Source organism: Notothenia rossii (genome assembly GCF_949606895.1).
Source record: "Notothenia rossii genome assembly, chromosome: 6".
NCBI classification, from domain to species: domain Eukaryota; kingdom Metazoa; phylum Chordata; class Actinopteri; order Perciformes; family Nototheniidae; genus Notothenia; species Notothenia rossii.
In genome coordinates, this window is record NC_136909.1 from 71303271 (window position 1) to 71324517 (window position 21247).

At 39.3% G+C, this 21247-nt stretch overlaps 1 protein-coding gene across 5 annotated transcripts in view; it reads right to left on the bottom strand.

Annotated features, from left to right (window-relative positions):
• adgrb3 (adhesion G protein-coupled receptor B3) overlaps positions 1–21247 on the bottom strand; it is a 105560-nt gene that overhangs the window by 12035 nt on the left and 72278 nt on the right. For all 5 annotated transcript variants that reach the window (XM_079689686.1, XM_079689685.1, XM_079689687.1 and 2 more), the window contains exons 14-19: positions 20334–20409; positions 18695–18797; positions 18192–18235; positions 8217–8343; positions 7136–7239; positions 6930–7032 (exon numbers count right to left, since the gene is read on the bottom strand). In XM_079689686.1, the coding sequence (XP_079545812.1) occupies positions 6930–7032; positions 7136–7239; positions 8217–8343; positions 18192–18235; positions 18695–18797; positions 20334–20409 (557 nt within the window). The remainder of the gene's footprint in view (positions 1–6929; positions 7033–7135; positions 7240–8216; positions 8344–18191; positions 18236–18694; positions 18798–20333; positions 20410–21247) is intronic.

A 21247-nucleotide genomic window follows, 5' to 3' on the forward strand; every position in this document is an offset into this window, starting at 1 on the left:
GAGGCCTCTCCAAATGCGATTGTTTAGAAGAGGATTAGAAATAAAAAAAGGAGGATCTGTAAGAATCGTCTGGTTGCACGCTGACATTTGTTAGACGAGATTACGCTTTTCCTCCGGTTCTGATTGTCTGCAGTGTGGAGAAGTGGTAATCTGAGCGATGGTGCACAAAGAGGGAAAGATTGAAGTGTATCATCTCATCCCAGGGCGTCCACACCATACTGCGAGATGTGCCACACACTACCATCCCCACTGAGAAAACCACATTAAATCCATCCATCCCCTGCAGTGTTCACGGGGTTCACACGAGACAGTAATCCTGCATTACCTCATGTGCCAGAAGTGGGGAATTCTGTTTACCTACGTCCATGAGCAATTATGTAACCCTACATATTTATCAAAGTTTAAGTAGGATGCATTCAGGTGTAAGTATGTCCTGCCGCCATATGGCCAACGTCTCCGATACTTCTTGTTACGGGCTGGTTTGAAGTTTTTCAGTGGCCAACTTTAAAGAAACCTCTGTATGAAACGAGTGGCCAGTAAAACACATTTATCCTACTTACATTAATAAGATACATAAAACATACTCTGTAAGTAGAGGTGTTTTTATCACAAGACGATATGTCACTTCTTTTGAAAGGAGGCAAATATTTCCTGATATTACAAAGTCTGCCTCAATAGCATTTTTATTTGAGATGATTCAGGATGCAACCATATCCCATGCCCATTTGACACAATCAGTTACTCTATATCATCTCACATATGTTTTAGCAGTAATATTACTTGGGCTCTGTAGGGACAAAGTGTGCTTGGACAGAAATGGTGACACAAACCTGCCATGGGAATTGCAAAAATAAAGGTACATCTTAAAGATGATGATACGAATTGACATTTTCTGCTAAGTCATAGTCAGCACTGGCCAAATCTGAAATATAATATACTTTAATATGAGTCAGTTTTGGCAGACCTTTACATTTTTTGTGAACAGTGTTATAGGTAACACAAACAGGTCCTTTATATACTTATTATGTATATCACTCAGAAACAATGCTTTAGAGCTGCTACTGTTAAGAGATGAAAATATCTTAACAACAAATCAAAGCATACGAAGCTCCCATTGCACACGGCCACCTCCTTTGGTTGAAATCACACACAAGATCTGTTTTGTACAAAAGCTGTGAATAAGAAATAATATATACCGTGTTATTTCATAGCTACCGCTAGAATGTCCTGGCCTTTCTGTGCGGAATAATGATTTCAGTGATCTGCATGTGAGTGTAACCCTGTACAGTATGTGATTATTACTATGTAAACATGCCAAATCAGTGAGGGAAATCTTGTATGAAAGTACAAAAAACGGAGTGAAGGAGACAATAGTGGAAGGGGAAACAGTGTGTGGTATGCAGCAGCCATACTGCCTGTTCATGCAGAGCTAATTCCAGTGTTGCTGTTGCTCATGTGCTGTCCAAGGTGCTGAAAATAGAGCCTGCTTTGTTTCCTGGAAACAGGTCACATGCAACCGTTGTGTTTCACGGTTCATTTGGATCCCTATAGCACCCAGCTTCATTAGCCCTCCAAAAGAAAACTTCGTTTGAAAACAAGGAAAGGTACATTATGAGGACATTATTACAGATTAGGTTGGACATAAGCAAAAACACAAACAAACCCAGAGCTCACACTGCCCTTTAGAAAGGCAAATGCCTGAAGATGTTGAGCACACTGTGTCAGTATCCATGGAAACAGAGAAACTGACGAAGGGACCACATTGTAACATTGGAGAGCTGATAGACATGGAGGTAAGGGTAGAGGCTGACAGGGTGTTCTCTAAGACAGTTCAATAATAGAAGTTTAATGTCAGGTCGGGAGATCTAAAGTCATTTCTCACTGTGGACTGAATAAACTCAGACTTAAAGGTCTGGGACGGGCCTCTACGCTTTAAAAACTGAACATCTAATTGCTATGAACTGTGTCACACTTTGCTTCCTATTGCAATGACAGTTCATAAAGAAAGAAAGGAGCAGTCACATATTATTGAAGCGAAACATTGAAAGAAGCAGTTTCAGTTTTGCTCACAGTGAGGCTGAGAGCTCCGTCCCTCCGAATTGGATTTAACTAATGTTGACATGGTGATTAAATTATTTTCCCCCGGCATTATTTATTTGCTAATCTAATTTATCATTCAGTTATTTCCATCATTTATTGCTGCATTAATTTACCATATAGGAGAACAGTTAACTTTTACATACGACTATTACTGCAATAAGCACTTAAGATGATTGCTTGGGAGAAGCTCCTAATGGCACGCTATCTACAGTCGAGGGTTTTTAATAATCCAATGTTGCTTTTATTTTCCTGAATCCATGTGGGAAGGTGGAGGCTGGCGCTATTTTTGATTGAAGCACCCTCCTTTAAAATCAAGCAATAAGTGCACCAGTGCTTTACAAAGGAGGTGCTTAGGTGGAGGACTACAGGCAACAAAGCGGTGGCAGCAAAGTGATGTCGAACCACAAACAGAAACTGAAAAGAATACATAGATTTTGCATCAGAAAATGGCTACCTACTGCTCGATAGCTACCAACCTGGAGTCAGCTTATAATTATGATGCCTACTTTATTTCGATATGTAACACTCTAAAGGATGAAAACAAAGCATACAGCTATCCTCCTGAACTTTACTTACACAATGTATATATTTTACTTAAACTGATATATTCCCGCTCTTTAACTTTATCTGCATATTGAAGTATGAATGCTTGTTGTTTGTATGTTGTCCTGAATGTTGTCTCTTGTTTGTTTTTTGTATTTTTGATGGCACTTTAAAAAGAGGAGTAGCTCTACTCATCTCATTGCACATGTATAATGACAATAAAGGATTCTATTCGATTCTATTCTATTTACCAGAGGTTTCCTGCATTATAAAGCTTCCGCCACACATGTAGTTGCGTGAGCTGCATGTGGATTATGCATGTTACTTTTCACCATCATGCTACTAAAAGTGGAACGTGGGATAGCTTATATCGCTCTCTGCTGCACCTCACTATAAGGGAGGTCAAGCGCTCTGTACTAAAAATAAACTAAAGCTTATATAGGCACACTGCAGTTTGTGTATATACAGTACATATCTGGCCTTGAGCGTGTTATGTATCAAATGTCTCAAACAAACGTTTAGGAACTGTATTCCTCTTCCACTCGTAGCTTCATAAGCCATCTTTACATTCAATAAAAGCTGATACTTTTTTTTATATTGTTTGTGATACTTCAGGAGGTTCAGATGTCCAAAAACTAGATAATATCACATAATTAGCACAAAGCTTGTTTGAGGAACAACTATGTCAGCTCACTATGCTACTTACTTTATGACATGTTAGAGCTACCTGCACAAAAAGTGAATCTATCTACAAAGCTAATAATGTGTTAGCTGACCCTGCTTACCTTGACTTTCACCCACCTAATGCATTATAGATTTTTTCTCATAATAGGGATAGACAATTTATAGGAACATACCCTCCTACAGCCATACTCCCTAATTCCCCTTTTTGTTTTCTTCCTAAGATGAATAACGACAGAGGACAAAGGAAAAGCAAATACAGGCAAAGGTGACTCAGTGACTTTCTGCTCCCGGAAGACACCTCCACACCAAAGAGATGATTTTCTATTAGACGATGAGCTAGTCTGAATCCACAAAACAGTGGAGCCAATTATATTCACTTCTTTCAAAAGATGGGGGGAAAACAAGTGAGGCAGTGTCAGGCAGCATGGCAATTAAACCCACATAGGAGCCATGTTTCCTCCTCTGGCTGGCCTACCACTCAAACATTGGGTTCTACTGTCTGATCAAACTGATGAAATACTTCACAAATATTATTACAACAGATAAGAGAGACACATTCAGAACAGAACAATGTGAAAAAGTCATTGCCCTGAAAGTTGTATCCTCAGCATCGCAAAGGCTGACGAGATAAATGCAGCTTTCTAATAGGAACATAAATCAACAACAAAGTATTCTATGTTTCATTTGTAAAGTTAGAACATATACTATAGAGTCCTTTAACTTTATTGTACATCTGCTTAAAAAAGAAACCTGCATTAATGACTTTTTTGGGCCATATCGCAACAAACTACGTCTATGAATACAATATTGACATTTAAAAAAAAGGTTTTAAGGCTAATGTGTCAAATCCAATGCAAAACCTTATTAGAATTGATTTGGAGTTTCTGGCTCCATGATGCATGCGGGTCAAATATTGTATCTGCTTTTAGCTTCATATATGTTGAGTCTGTCATTGAATCTGAGCTTTTTACTTATAACAGCTGCTTCTGATGGGAAGTTGTGCGCTGTAAAACCAAAAAAATGTGCTAAAAGATGCTAAAATGCTCAATGGAGCTGGGGGGAACTCAGAAAAGAACTCTTTGTGGGTTCATCACTCAGAACACCCCCTTCATGTTACAGTGTTGTTAGATCCACAAGCTAAAACTAAATATCAAATCAAGTAGAAATATTTATTTACGTGCCAATCATTATCAAATAATGCTGGCAGATTACAAAGCAGTTAGTCAGTGTTTCTTTAATCCGGCACCCTGTGAATGAGTCAAGTTTGTCGAGTCACTCTGGGAGATGCTGAAATGACATCTTTAGTATGTCCTTGGATTTGGTGAAAACCATTTAATCTTTCTGCAGATTTCAGAGACAGATATCATATTAGCAGCATACCGCGTGAGTATTCCATGTTAAGTGGTGGTCCTCATAATCAGGACAGGAGATGACTGGAGCCCTGATTAAATCTGACAAGGCTTCAAATCAGCTCAGCTTTAAAAAATGCCCCGAAGCTTTCTGCTCGGGTTCTACTGTGTGTCCGAAATGTAAGGGCCAGCAAGGAAACAGATGAACTTGCAAATTATGGAATCTGTTTCTTTGTCATTTCACCAGATTAAAATGCTCTGCACAATATGAGCCAATTCAGTTTCTGATGAATGGTTTCAGCTAGTGCATTATGTCCATAGTTAATCTATAGTGTCACCAGGAATCAGGCGTTCTTTACCAACGCGTTTACAACCATTTTTATTTTGGTTAATTTGTTCATAATTAATTGTTTGTTGAAAATCGTAAAACTAAAAAGTAGGGTTCAATATCTGCTCAGAGAATAGGTCACACCTATAAGCACAGGTGCAAGTAGCCATACATCAACAGCTAATGGAAAACCTACACTAACATACATTTTTTGCAAGCATTTAAAAAGATTTTTGGCTGACATTGCACTGCTGATCTCTACTTAAATCTAGGACTTATGCAATGTAAGCTTGCCCAAATACTAAAACATGTTAATGAGCCGAAAAACTGGAGAGAACGGATTAATGAGGAGAAACACTGGGTTGTATTGACAGTGTATCTTGTTAACCAGACGGTCTAAAGGTACAGCGATAATATGATTACACAATGAAAGGGACAGTTTGTCATACTGTAGTTCTGCCAAATGACTGAGAAGGGCATCTGCGTGGGCAGCTTGTAAATCCCAACTGCTGTTTGCCAAACAATCTTTTACATTAGCCACTTGTGTACCGGCCAGTTATTTAGACGATAGAGGAAGTGATACGTATTTATTGGAAACAGTCCTTCTTTATAAATATTGAAGTTGCCCCTTTGAATACTGCTGACTCGTTCTGAAGTCAAGGTCTGATTGTCAACTGAACACAAAATGGGTAATTTCAGTAATGCACACCACACATCCCAATATGAGAGCTTCTTTTATTTTCCGCGAAGCTATTTCCGTTGACTCCTTTAAAAGCAAACTCAAAACCCATCTCTTCGCATTTGTCTTCCTTGTCAACTAATTTCCATCTACATTAGCATCACCTCAGTCATACACTTTGTATCACATGGCAATACTCATGTTGTTGTATAATGTTTTTATAATTTTTATGCTATGACGTTTGTGTTTTGTGTTTGTCTTTGCTTTGGTTTGCTTTGTGATTTGGGGCTATTATACATTTAGATTTGATTTCTTATAGCCAGGTTTAACGTTTCTTCCCCATTCGAGGATTATAATTGCAATAAGTCTTATTTTCTTTTATGACCAGTGTCCCATGTCTTCTGGTGTGCATGATGTCGGCCTTGCTGCTCCTACAATGTTGAAATAGGCTTATTATTATGCAGTGCTTCACGTTTGAACCACGGCAATGAAATGGAAATGATTTCATCTCAAAGTGATCTGAGCGTCCTCTTTTGTTCATTTTTTTGTCTTCTTTATGGCATCGCATATTTAATTGCAATTAAAGATCATTATTGTCCCACCGCCAGCTTATTGGGGTTGTCCCAAGTTTACCAGAGGACAATGTAACACAAATGGTCCTGAGCCAACGCAAAGTGGATCGACATCTTATAGAGGCATTAGAAACACTTAATATTCCATTTGGATGAAAAATGAGGAGCTTGTCCGCGAGAGACCCAAAAGAAGATGGTGATTTGCTGGAAATAGGATATAATGTGACTGCTATTTTTTTTTTTCCACTTTCAATGACAAAGTCAACATTTGTTATACATAAGGACTTATGTTTAAGATTAGGCCTGTAGAGTGAGATTCACTATTGAATCAAATGTTAGCCCTTTTCAAAAAAAGTGTATGCCTCAAATTCACTAGGAAACATGATCTAGTTCCTGCTTTTGTTTATCTTTTGAAATATTGCTGAGGAACCTGATGATATTGTGCATAATAAACTGTACTATACATATCTCCAAAGCCATACAACCCTGAAGATTTCAAAGGAATGCACCCAGTGGCCGATACAAAACTCTATTCTCTACTCTATTCAGAGCACACGGCCACAGTGAAGTGTCTCTTGGATCTGTCCACTGCCACATTATCCCAACTTTCTTTAAAAACCTGTAAACCTTCATGCTTTGTAGTTTGTGTTGAACAATCCTTAAATGACACTTACCGCATTGTGCGTCTGCGTTTGTCCCACAAGGATCAGTATGTTGGAGCAGATTATAGAGAGGCAGAAGTTGAGCAGGATGATGGATCGCTCAGAGCGAATATACCTGAAGAAAAGAGAATGATGAAACAAACATGGCGTTATATAAATGAACCAACTTTAAAAACAGAACATGGTTGCAGTGTATGCTCCTATAGTGTAGCAATTACCTCCAGAGTACAATATAGATGACGGTCAACGTGATCAAGGAGAGGCAAGAGAGACCGCAGCCAACTATCAATGTCACAGATGGGACCCCTGAGTACTCCATGCTCTGGGGGGGGGGGGGGGGGGGGGGGAGACAGAGCAAGACCAACTGTCAGTGGGAGTTGGGATGTTGTCAATGCAGGACGGTAAATCTTTATTGTTGCCCGTAGTGGGAACCAATCAAAACAAACCACCACCAATCTAAACAGTCCACTGTGGGCTCCTTAATATACTGTGAGGTTTGAAGTGCATGCGTGGGTTTGAAAGCAGTTTAGTCTATCCACCTATGTGCGGGACATTATTTCTGTAGCAGAGACACTGGAAACTACCGGCTCAAGTGCATTACAAAATATTGTGTTTGTTTTCCAGGCATATATAAAATCATGTGAGCGGCCAATCACAGGCCTGAAGCCAGACACACTGTGAGTGCTTGTATACATTACATACAGTAGTCATGAGTTAACTATTAGCACGAAACTTCACTTGTATGGCTAAATGAACGATTGTCATTCTGCTGTTGAATGCTTCAGGCCTGATAGAGAAGAAGATGCTTGATGTCTTTGTGACAGGGCAATTCCTACTGTGTACTAATGCAGAGGCCATGTTGTAAGCACTATATGTTCTCAATGTTCTCTACTTTATCATCTCAAGATTTTACAGGCCTTTACACTTATCTAATTTCAGCACATGAGCTTAAAGCATGCTTTAAAAACACCCCCACATAGGTCAGGTTCCATGATGTAAACAGAGGAAAACAAGAGAAAACATGTAAAATCTGACAACTTTTATCCCTCCCCCTGACCAAATATGAGCATTTGACTGATGGGTGCACACACCCTCTGGCGTGCACGCGCACACAGAGTTATCTAAATCTATGTGCAAACTGCTAACAACCCCCCTGAATTACTACTTAACAGGATTAGCACACCAAAGATTCAATTTCCATTCTCACACACACACAGGTACACATACACACAGGCAGCTTTTCTCCTTTACATTGGCCTATAAAACCCACACTGAATAACAAATCAATAGCCTACTTACTATTTCTCTTGGTTGCTGAGCCAAAATGGCGAAGGTAGATACACGATCACATAAGCATTTTGTATGGGATGCATCTGTGAGCACCGTTTTACATCCCTTTGAGGACCAGGCTCCCCAAGAATCGTTCCTGCAAGAAGAAGGCAGAGGCAGTTAGAGCTTTAATTCCAGCGGTGGCACGACTTCACGAGACTTATCCACAGCGCTTCGCGTTTCCTATTTAATTATTTACTTCGAGCGAGAGCTAGAGAGCCGTATAGACTGTTAGATAAAAAAATAAAAAGGCGATCAGAGACATCGACACGGCTCTTGTGTGGCTACGAGAAGCATTTCAGCTGATAGAGAGGAAGAGGCTCGGAGGAGGGGGAGGACGCACCAAGCTGTCCAAGCAGACCGGTTCTGATTGATTCTCTAAACGCAAATAAAAACAAGCGTGATATGAAAACAGCGTTATTCCCTCATAAAGCTTAGAGATAAGAGCGCTCATATTTACCTGCATGTCTGTCTGCGTGACTCTCTATTCCTCTAGATGTTTCCCAAACGACTGTATTCCTTTTTTCCCCTCTCTCAATGCCCCCTGTCTTTTTTTCCTTTTTCGGTTGATTTTTTCCCCCTCCTCAACTGTTTTAATTAGCAGCTTTTGAATGCTTCCTTAAGGGGATTTTCACCCTGGAAACGGTGGACAGCATCAGATTGATACTCCGTTCCTCTGTGCTTGGTGAGAGGGGGAGGTTGATACAATGAGAAAAGGAACGCACGCTGTCGCAGGATCTGTTTATTCGCCTGCAGGTCTAAGGATATGCCAGGAATACATGATGCTTTTGGATTATTCCTAAAAATCATTTTACACTAAAGTTGTCGCCGCTCGGCGCGAAGACCTTTGCATAAAAAAACACTGCAGAACTAATACCACCCCGCGGAAGCAGCGCGAATGGTTGCAGCCAGTCTCCACTTCACACCGCTAGTAGGTGAAATGAAAGGAGCGCTTCTCTTCCATTTGTTATCGCCCGCACTCATTTCACATCTTTAGACGATTCTGATTAAATGTGGAAACTTAATGTTCCCGAAGATATTCAGATTTAATTTTTTTTGCCGCAGCACAGACCCTCATTTTAGGATTCGTGTCACAAACACCTGTTGTCCTGAAAGACACCTTGCTGTCTGCTCACTCCCCTGCTATACAATTCCCATGAGATATGAAGAGTCATACCAGTGATTTAGAACAACACAGAGCATTCTGGCTGTTGATTTGTGCCAAGTGGCCTCTGCTGTGTGAGGCAATCCTGCCTTGTCATTTGATCAATATGGCTGCAATATTTATTATTCCTGGAAGGGACTGTGAGCCCTTTGCAAATTCCCAAGCAATACTCTGAGCTGTCTGTACACAGCAATGCAACAATAAAAAAAACCTCTCAACATCACTCCCCCTCATCTCTTCTCTTCTTAACTGGGTTGTGACTGTTTAGTGCAAACGACTGATGCTTGTTCACTCCAGCCTGAACACGGTAACCAGTACACAGGTCTATTCAGTAGTTAAGCACACTCATGTAGCCACTAAAACATTTGTTTTAGTTCTAAATGACATGAGTAACATAACAGGATTAGAGTAGATTAAAAGAGCCCATATTCCCTGCAGGCTGTGGAGCGCCAACTCACGCCATAAAGATCTACATGACGCACCATTCTGCTGATTTAAAGTTTCTAGGATTTCTTAGCTGGCCTCATAAAGGAAGGTTTGAACACTGACGTCGCACCATGATGAATGAACGTCTGTGGCCAGGCTCTTAAACAAGTCCTCATAAGTAACTCTATTGAGCCGCACTGAATAATATGAATCATTCACTCTCACATTAAGCATAGTGACAAAAAAGAGAGAGGTGTTTTATATGTATAATATATCAAACATTTCTTTTTAGTTTGATGAGTGCATGATGTGTTGGACAAAAAGGCCTGGCATTAACCTGGGCTGCTGATAAATAGACATCTGTGAGTGCAACAAGGACCCCAGTGTGGTACCAGAATAGGAGCCATTCTTTGAGAACCGGTGGAAAGACAGATTACAAAAAGCTTTGACAAAAAAATAATTTGGCCAAATAAGCAGAACATTGTATCAGAATACAAAGAGATATGCAATGATTAGTGAATTGATTGATCGATTGTCAGAAAAGGATGCAGATCCTGCTTTTTCTCCATCTTACATGTATATCACATTACACTTAATATCTTTGGGGTTTGAGTGAAAAAACAAGATATTCAAACACATCACCATATTCTTTGAGAAACTAGGATGGCCATTTTTCATACATTCTATTGACAAAAAATGTATCTAAAAAATCAACAGCAAATTAATTCATTATGACATTTATTGTTAGTTGTATCCCTTATTAGAAAGTCTTGTTTGCAGCAGCTTTTCAGCTTTTCTTGACTATCTGTGAGTTTCCACTTTGAAAGAAAACATGATTGTTGGTTCCTGCCTGTAATATGTATAAGCGCAATCAAAAGCTAGAGAACACAAATTCTTCAAAACTGTATCTATTGGAAAGGTTGTTCTGTGAATAGTCATACAAAAGGGAACAATTCCTTTAATAGCAGTGCAGGTTTGTCATTGTTTCAGTTACAGATTCCTGTAGGGCACAGAGATGGGTAGTGAGGAAGTCTCTGTGTGACCATCAAGCTTCACAGCCTTCACACAGCTGCCCACATGAGATCACCCTTTGCTGCTGTTACACTCTCACAACACTAGCGTCACATTCACTCTCCAATGCACACTTTGTTGTGCTCAGATTGATAGCTTGAGTGATGCTGAATCCTGATAACTTTGGGATAAATGAACCGTTCCCCCCGGTAATGTGTTTTCTAACTTTTGAATTGCTAGATGTTGGCTTCCCTTCTGTGCCAGCGTGAGAGGCAGACACAGGAGAACATGCCTGCCTGGGGGATTGATGTACGCCACGTTTGATATGTTGTCTGACCTTATCGGGGGGGCGATGGTGGCCTCCGAATATAAAATGCACCCTAGAGAAAATGTCAGTGCTGATGTTAACCACAGTGAGACAGATGACATGACATTCATCACACACCCTTGGTTGACCACTTTCTACCCATGCACTGATGTATTGACAACTTTTCTAGTCAAACTTCCTGTATGACAGATTTCGATCGTGCTCCAATTTTAGGATGACAGCAGAGTGACATAAAAAGTCCACAAAGTTTTACACACGTTCAGTATATAAACCCTTGTGTCTCGCCGAAACTGATAGACGTGTGCTCAAAAACTCCAATTAGGTTTGTCTTCCTTGCTGAACTTTGACAGATGGTGTTCCTGCAGCCATAAAGATCTTATTACTGAACCCATAACTTAGTCAAACTTCCAAGCAGTGCACTTAAGAGTCAAACAGCGAAGCTCTTTGACCTCATGATAGTCCAACTAAGCAGGTTGCTGCAGCCGAATAGACTAAAATATCAGACTGCTGCTTTTTAGTCCGTGTTCTTCTTCTACATGACCATTTTTGATATAACACTGCTTTGTTAAACATATAGTATTTCTTCAGGAATGGGGGATAACTATCCAAAAAGCTCTTTAAATTCATCACATGCCCACTTATGATTAGCCAGGCGCTGGGCTGAGGGTTTAAAGGACTGCCTTAGGCGATGCACTTTAGGCAATTTTATAAAGTCTAGAAAGACACAATGACAGGCAGAAGAGAGTGGGAGCAATGCCGGGAAATGATTCCATCAATCTTGGATCTCTTGATGACAGGCAATTCATATCAGCCTCTGGGCCAAACTGCATGTGTTAACAGAATGAAGAGAAAAGAAAAATGAGTGCTTTTTTTGAAAGTAGCAAGAATATCTAATTAATCATGATTGGTACGTAACCCCTCAAATGTAGGTAGATAGATCAGTTTGCTTAAGTTGTCAGAAAAATGATAAGATATGTCATTTGTGAAAAAGTGTTGCAACTCTGTTTTTTCATTACAGGGTAAAACCTGCCAAATGAATCCTATACTGTTGTGTATAAATAAAACCCACAAATGTTATATTGGCATTATATAAAAACAACAATGAAGGCAAACAGAATTGGGTCAGGACTGATAATGACATTTCAGCCCTACCTCAGGGTGTACTTGTAATTTACCCTAACTCACACCATCATGTATGCTCTCCCACGCAAACACAGCAAAACTTCCTGCTGTCAACTAATGCACGGTTTCTGCCGGAGCGAAGCTTAGAATTACTGTAAACATCGCCCACATTGTTACCTCTTCTGCCTCCTGATGTCCTTGCAATTACTGAAAAGCAGACCAGAAGCAGTTTAATTTCATTACAAAACAAAGAATACAATAAGTCTCGCCATTATCGTCTCTGCATCTGCAGCTTTGACGGCTTCTGTTCAAAAACAGAGCCAGAACAACAGAAGTCTAAATCTGATGTGTGAGTTTTTAGCCAGAATGTGTCTATTTAACGGTCTATGATGTGAAAAACGTTGACAACTGCTGATCTCAGAGATGGCAATGTCAAAGAAGCTTGACGTCAAAGAAGGGAACCATTAGAGAGCGATTTCAACAGAATTGAAGAACGTGAACCTTAAATCGAAAACAACTTTAACTGGAAAGTGAAGCTGGAGTAAAACCCTAAATATATATCACCAGCTGCAGGTGCACTTACTGTTTAAACAACTTGTTGGATTTCTTAAGTGGCTCTTACCTTAAGTACAGCGAACCTGATGACAATAGATTCTCATTTCGGTCCAACAGTCTGTGAGAAGCCTGATTTTGTTTGTTTGTTACTAAGCATCAGCAAAGTAAAGCTGGAAAGTATAAGTGTGTCCAACTCGTGCATCTTCTGACATTTAGATTATCTACATTTTTAAGAACCAAGGTGATGGAGAACCTACTAAATGTTTCTCTTAGTTCTTAAGCCTTGCCTCACTGCAGCCTGTTTGGCTCAAATCCAGGATATCCAGATGTTTGTTAGAACCTGAAGCTGCAACAGCTGCTCCTCACACCTTAACGCATACATGATTAATATGCTTCGGTTCTGCTGAAAGTAGAGCATTCTTGGCTAAATTCATGTTATGAACTCCATAGCACTTGATCTTTCTTTCCAGAGATCATTCATTAAAGAAGGTTAAATTATAGTATTTGACTCCCTATCAGTTTAAATGACTATATTTTGTTGTCGCAGCTGTTTTTACCTTTTGAATAAACAATTTTTTCTTCTTTCCACCAATAGTTCCAATCTCCATTGATCATTCATTTAAGATGTATCTTTTATTATTTTCAACATTGGAATTAAATCCACCAATAAGCTACTTGGTGGTACCTGGTCTTGTTGTGTCATGTTTTAAAAAAAAAATATCCTTAAGGCCGCTATTATTTAGTGTGTGACCTTGCGTGTTCTGAAGAGTAAATCATCTAAATTGACTCCTGTAGACTTAAGAAGAGAAATAAAATATAAGTAAACCCCTAATCTTGTGGTCCGAGCTTCAGCCCACTGCAGGTATGGAAAAGATTACAATCGGTTTGGTTATATTGTATCGTGACATCAGCTTTGTGATATAATGTATTACCTTTAGGGAGGTTTAGCGAGGAAGCAAGACACGAGGAGAATCAGATCACAAGAAATAGGTGTAATAAATATGGCAGTCAGTAAAATGGCTGTGTGTTTTAAAGAGGGGGTCAAGATGCCGTTAAGTCTGATTTGGAAAGTTATTTCAGGATTTAAAGGCCGTTAATAATGAAGGGTGTCCTCGATAAGACTTTGGTGGATAATCTGAGAGGGGGAAGCAAAAACATCTGCGATTAAAAAGTCAGAAAGACTCTCGTTCGGCTCTCCGTGCACTCCTTGCGCTTTACAAGGATTCAGAGGATTATAAAAGCATCTAATTGCAGGATAACGCCAAAAGGCTCAAACTAGCTCGTTATGTAATTCTGTAATTTTGTTTTCCTGCAAGTTTAGTGGCGGTTTGGAGCAACTGAGGAGCTAGAATGCATGCAAGTGATTACAATGCTCAAAATGAGATTAATTATGTTTTTCATTTAAATAAGAATGAGTTATGAGCTTTAAAATCGGCTCGAAAGTGATCTGATTCAAACTCATGCTGCATTCACAGTGATACTTAATCTCCGAGATATTGCACATAAATGTAAAATATTATGTATCTTGGGTAGATAGTTGGATCTATCAGCCCCAAATATTTATATTTGAACGCTACAGGGAAGTCGGCTGATCTAAAATCACTTTGTTGGATTTCACATGTTTCCCTTGGCACAGTGGTGGGATATTGGCAATTTCAGGCTTGTGTGATAGCTGAAAATATTGACATTTCAAAGAGTAATAAAAGTGTATGCATCTGACCTGTTTACACCCGGCGCTGTGGAGACTTGATCATATTGGCTCTCTTGATCGTATTGGCTCTCTGGATTCTCCAAGGTGTTATTTTTCACACTGAGAGCTGCACAGAGGTATGTTTATTCCTATCTTTGTTTAATTCTTTATTGCATTCATGTTCTTTTTTATGGTAAGCCAATGCCAGACAGAGCAACAGTGCTCCGGGTTAAAAAAGAGTCAAATCATGAATATCTCGATTGATATCTTACTTTCGTTGCAAATAATTAAATGAGGATTTCTTGACAACTAATTATTCTGTCAAGACTTGTGTTTCAGTATTTAAAAATAAGCAGATAACATCAGTTTTCACATTAATTATCTTATTCTTAATATTGTAAATGATGTGAAACGCTCACTCGGATGGATCCTCTACTGCAGTTTGAAAATACTCTCTCACAAGAATCCTGCATTCAAATGTTTTTGAGAGTAATGCCACTGATGCATCATACAAGTAGCACTCAAAGGTTGTAATTTATTTGAAAAGAGAACCTTTTCAAAATTGAATCTAATAACAGTTCTGCAGTGGATGTCTTTCCAACCGGTATCAGGTATAAGGAGCATCTTGTTCTTAACAAAAGTAATTGCGTTTTTTTTATTATCATACTGTATAAAACTACTGGTTATAAAGAATTGCCCAATTTAATGCCCATTTACAATTTTATGACATTTTCGGCTGGCTTTCTTTCCCTTAAATCAATGGACTTTAATATGTCAAATTATTTTCATTAAGCCTGGTCCTCACATCAGTATTTCTGGGTATGAAAAACATGAAGAACTATTGCCTTCTCTCCTATTGCTCCCGTATGCTAAAAACAGAAGATTCCAATTATCTAGTTTTGCCTTTATTAAGATTTAACAGCACCTTATTAAAAATGCACTGATTTGGTTCCCTCTGCATAGCAACATGCGAGAAAAGCACAGAAAGAAAAAGACAAATGTATAGATTCTACCGCTATATCAGCTGCAGCTTTGTAGAGTTGAACAGCGTGTCCCTCTCGTATTCCCAGCACATAAACAGACCAATCACAAGTCTTTCCTCGTGTTCACACGTAAGCATGTTTACCCCTCGGGCTTCCACCCCTGTTGTGAAAGTAAAGCAGCAGAGGCTCAGGTGTGGCAGCTTCTCTCAGCCTCGCAGATTCCCTGTGGCTGCCTCCAGTCTTAAATATTCACATGATCTGAATCTGGACCTCACGAGTCAGAGGACACAGTTCTCCTCTTGTGAACAACATTTCTTCATTCTGCTAATTGTTACAGTGAGCACTCTCTGTTGGTTTGGTCCAACATGGCTGACAGATGGCCTATTCGATGAGAGTCCAGAGAGTGGCAGCTATTGTGTAATAGAACGAGTGGACTGTTTGAAGTGAACATGATAATCATACCACTCTGATTAAAACGACTTATTGCATAAACGCTGCCATTAAAACACTTGCTTACGTCAAGAGTAAAAGAGAATGAAGCAGAGTTGTCCCAGTTGTAACTTTGCTGTCCAAAAATAGACCGGTTGCCCTCAAATGCAGCACGATAGAGGATAGCACAATTCACATGCTATTTGAAAGTAAGAATAACATCCTCCTACAAGCTGTTGACTGAGCTGCTTCAGCCACAACTGCTGTTTCCCATAAACCACAGCACAACTGAGGTCCAAAGTATTTCCAGTAACTGCTCATCCGAAATGATTTAGTTACACACCAAAACACCCTAAATAATTTACGTCTAGGGCTGTTTTTAGTAATGAGCAATGGATAAATGTGCCATCTTTCAAAATGTTTCTCAAAAATGATTAGATATACCACAAAGTAACACATTAACACTTATAAAATTATAAAGATTCTTGTTTATTCAGCAACACTTTTAGTAAGTGGATGTGGCGTTAAGTGCCTTCTACAGTAATAAAACTGGTCCCCTAGTTGCGTTCAAAAACAGGTATTGACTATTAGGGAAAGCAAACGTGCCTTGCACAGTTACTGTCAGAATGATATTATTATCAGAAATGCAAAAGTAGGAGAGAAACTAGTGTGTTAGTGCAGAAACACAAATCATATACTGCAAACATTCCCCATATTCAACAATGTTCTCTGACACCAAATGTTTTCTTCCACATAACATTATGGGAAATGCATTTTTCCAGTGTGCCTTGTGCACAGGATAATAAGTCTCTTCCTGTAACAATTAAAACATCCAGAGACAATAACAAAATGCAATATATTAAAAACAGCCGGCCAAAAAACGTTCAAAACAGGGTTTGCCATAATGAAATTCTGAAAGCTTAGAGCTGTAAATAATTCAACAGCTATTAGCTTCTGTTCCTGTTTTAGTGTAATTAGTAAATAGTTGCCTCTCAGCTAAATGAGTGAACAGACCTCACTGCAAAGTAGCAAAGGAGATTGAGTCCCCGCGAGAGGAAACGCTCCAACAACTTTAGTTTTATCAAGTGACACTGTGACAAGAACATTGCGGTGTCAAATGTTAATGGGGCAGGCGAGAAAATCATTCCACCGCAAACAAGGTGACATCAAATCCATTTAAAAGCATCAGGACAGCAACCTCAGACAAAACAAGTCCAACTTAGAAGGCTACTCACTTTTCAGCAATGACCAAAAGCTTCAGAAAAGCATTAATTGGGTGTGTGAATGTGTAGGTTGTAGATAGATGAATAAAAACACATTATTAGTATATTGCAACCCAATTCAAAACCTTTCCATAATGGCTTATGTTCCACTTCTGCTGTGATTGTGTCAAGTCTGTTCTTTGTCTCCGTTAGCATTTTACTTTGTGCTGTTGTGGTGTGGTGCTTCTCTTTGCCAATGCAGCTGTGTTTTGTATATGTCCTCATGATTTTGGGGAGTTTTCCCCGTGCTATGTTACATAATGCTGCAGTATTTATGGCTCAACCACTTCAGGCAGTGACTACCCAGCCTATTTGTATCTCTGCGAGTTTCCTGATGAAATCATTATTTTTTAGATGACTGTTGAGAACCAAAGATTAAGCTAAATTGTTTTTAACTCTAAAGTATACTTTTAGAGACTTCCGTGCACAACAAAAGTCTCTAAAACTTGGATTCATCGGAGTTAACTTATGACTCAGGACTAGTGACTCATATGGTGCTCTGATAAGATGAAATCATGACGGCATATGCTGGACGCAGGAACACTGCAAAACGTACAAACACTGACTCAGAGTTTGAAGGTAAAAATAAAACTTCACAAACTGGATTAATGTCAGTCAAAATAAACTTGTGAATCTCAGAAAAGCATACATATCACATTATGCTTCACAACTGTTTCATTTACAGCTGGAATTTTGGTATTCCTATAATTTTTGACCCATCCCTAGTAAGGGTTTAATGTAAATGGTTGCCTTGCAGGTGTATCTTCTCAAGCTTTTCTTTCTGTGCTAACCCAGCTTATTAGAGTAAGAAGAAGCTGCAAGAAGTGCACTAGAGATATTTGTTCCAGACTTTTGAAGATGAAGAAAGAATGCACACAGCCCCAATCTCAGGGGCGTAATAGAAAAGGCAATACAACAACAACAGCAGCGATACATGGGAAGAGTTTGAAAAGTGAAAGCGAATGCCCACTTACATGATGTTGCTGTCCCACAGCGCACAGTAAGGGTTCATTGTTCCCTGGGAGGCAAGAAAAGGACAACATGTTTATCAGGTAAATTATGATGATAGTTGATCATCATTATCATCACCATCATAATCATCATACATCTACGGCATATTTGTCCTTCATTGTAGATCTTTGTGTTTCATACAGCACATATTCCGGACACACACACAGACACACACACTTGCTGACACGTTCAGACTTCCTGGCACTTTATCTCGAAGATGAATGAAGAGGCCTGAATCATAAAAGGGATTGTCCATGTAATTATCTGACTGCGGTACGCTCTCCTGACACCGGCTGCTTGCAAATTAATTATCGAGTCAATTAACCACCATTGTGTCAGATGATGGGAGTTATGTGTGCTCTGCAATATTCAGTCAACAGACACAAAGACTTTCTTTTATACCAAAACTAACACTCATTTGTTCATACAACATGTGTTTAATGTGAACAAAAACGGCAGTGCTTACATTTGCCAGGTGAGCCAGTTCGATCTCCAGTTGGGATTCAGTCGTTTTTGGCTCAGGCCTCACAGTCACAGCGATGACCTTGGAGTTCACAACAGTGTGGTTCCTGAGTCAAACAAAAATCACAGAAAATAAGAAAAAAGACACATATTTGAAGTTCCTAACACACAGAATGTTTGCATGTCATTTAGGGTCAAATGCAAATACAGTAAAGCATAGGCCATCCTCTTGAACTCCAAATGGTACACAGAGCTTATTGGTATGCAAGATGAGTAACATTCCCAGTGTTCAAAGACTCAAACCCTTGATTTGACCTTAAACACCTGTTTCCGTGCTCTGTGCAGAAGCATTATCAGGTAAGGTTTAAGTGTAGAGTCAGTGAGACTTATGTGGGATCTATAAGGAACACTAGCATCAAACCGGATTTAAGGTCTCTAAAAAGGTTTTATGCAAGAAGAATCTAAAATTTCCATCGAATCAAAAGTAGAGTGCCAGTAGTTCGAATACATTTTTAAACTAATTGCATATTAGTCGAAGGTATTTTCTCTATGGCAGTTTGTATTGAGTTTGAACTCAAATATCAGGGAAGGCAGGATTTTAAAAAGCTGCCTATTAAACTTCAAGCAGCTGTTCAGGATGTTTGCCAGTAATGCTTTTTGAAATGATCCAAGCAGGAAACAGAGAGTAGAAATCAAAGGCCCGTCTGAACTGAACAATATGTTTCTCTTCGTATCCATGCTTTTATAAAAAAAACACATCTCTAGCTGTACAGTTGACAACATATTCTTAATATTAGAATCTGATATCCATGAGAGCATCTCACTAGTATGAGCAATGTCAACTCATCTAAAGGAAAGTAGAGTTAAGTCCGAGCATCCCACTGCCCGAGCTGAGAACATCTTTATCTGACTGTTCACACAAGAAGTTCTTTAGCTCTCTGCTTTTAATGCACTAAAAATACCTTTGACATTTGGCAGCGGAAAAGTTATTTTCTTCTTTGAAAATTCAAAAGCTTGACATTTGGCAAAGGAACAAAATCAGTTGCCACTTGAACTGCTCGTCCTCCCAGGCTTCAGGGTCCCATTATGGGCTCGTCTCCACATGTGCCCGGGGGGGGGGGGGGGGGCTCTCCACCTGTGACAGCTGGCCTGGCCTGGAATAACCCTTCTGTCCTTGGGATTTGTTGATCGGGGTGTGACACCAGGTGTTTGTTTGCAACGTCCCGCTGCTTTTCCAGGCACTAATGTCCTCCTTAATTAACTACATTTTCCATGCTACAGTGACGATGTTTCATTAAAAGCACACTAATCTTTCATTTTAAAAAGTTGTATACATGCCATATCCCGAGCTTATTCCCTAAGGACTCAATTTAGAAGGAAATATATTCTTAAAGGACCATACAAACCAAAGGCAGTAAAGGAAACTTTTACATTTTCTCTATCCGCAGTTCATCTGAATTTCAAGTCTTTAAAATGGAACATATCAGGGACAATGGAGACAGGTGCAGCCTGCTTTTAAGCTTTGATCTACTACTCTGAATAAAAATGGACACCCCTGCATTCTCTGGAGGGGCTAAATCTGCCTCATATTTCCTCTAGCCACCAGACCAGAAAATGCAGGCAGGGAGATATGCGGCCCTTACTTTGGTGAAGGTAGCATGAGTCCGAGAGTCTTGTAGAGAACTGTTCCCAAAATGAAGACGGGCGATCCCTCCATATCTGTAAACGAAAAGAGGGGACAATTAATAAACATTATTTTCAGGTTTTATACCGATAGCCCTTCTTTAATGTCATCTAACCTCATGTTGACACTGTTGCTTTAATAGAATAAAAGTGTATATTCAAAATGCACATGCTGTAGGGTTTTCCTTCCAATAACTATTACTATAATAATAATAATAATAATAATAATAATAATAATAATAATAATAATAATAATAATGCTGAATTTTCATAATTTAGAGAACAGTTTTAATTGGGAGTAACAATTCTTGGCTTACAGTAAGTAAGAATGAAAGTTCTTAATGCCAGTGTAGTTTTTGCCAATTATACTTACTGTAAAGTGTAACTTTTTTCCAGCAGCCTTTGTTGACTCCAGTAAAATACTTGCTATAGAATCAGCTTTTTACACGGTCCAAATTAGAGTGGCTGGGGTTAGGCACGTGGCACAGATTCCTAATCAATCCTTTGTTTTGTTATCTTTGATATATTCCGGATAAAGCTGATTACACCAATTAACCAAATTATCTGGCTCTGGATTAGGATATACAGTTGCGACTGGCAGAGTTTGAAAGGATGCTGAAAATGCTGAGTCGATGGGAAACAAGCTGACTGAACAAGCACAGGCAAGCAGGCTGTGTTTAAAGGCTTGTAGCATTATTTCACCCAAAACAAGGGGTGGTGTAGCATTAAACATTAGAAAATACCTTCCCCACAGGACTGATGTGTCTGTATGCAAGTCATGTTGTAAGTCAGACAGCACAATTTCACTCAAATCATTCAGCTTTTGCTGAGATGTCCATATATTTATTTCTCATTGCTCAGCTGTGGCTAGAGA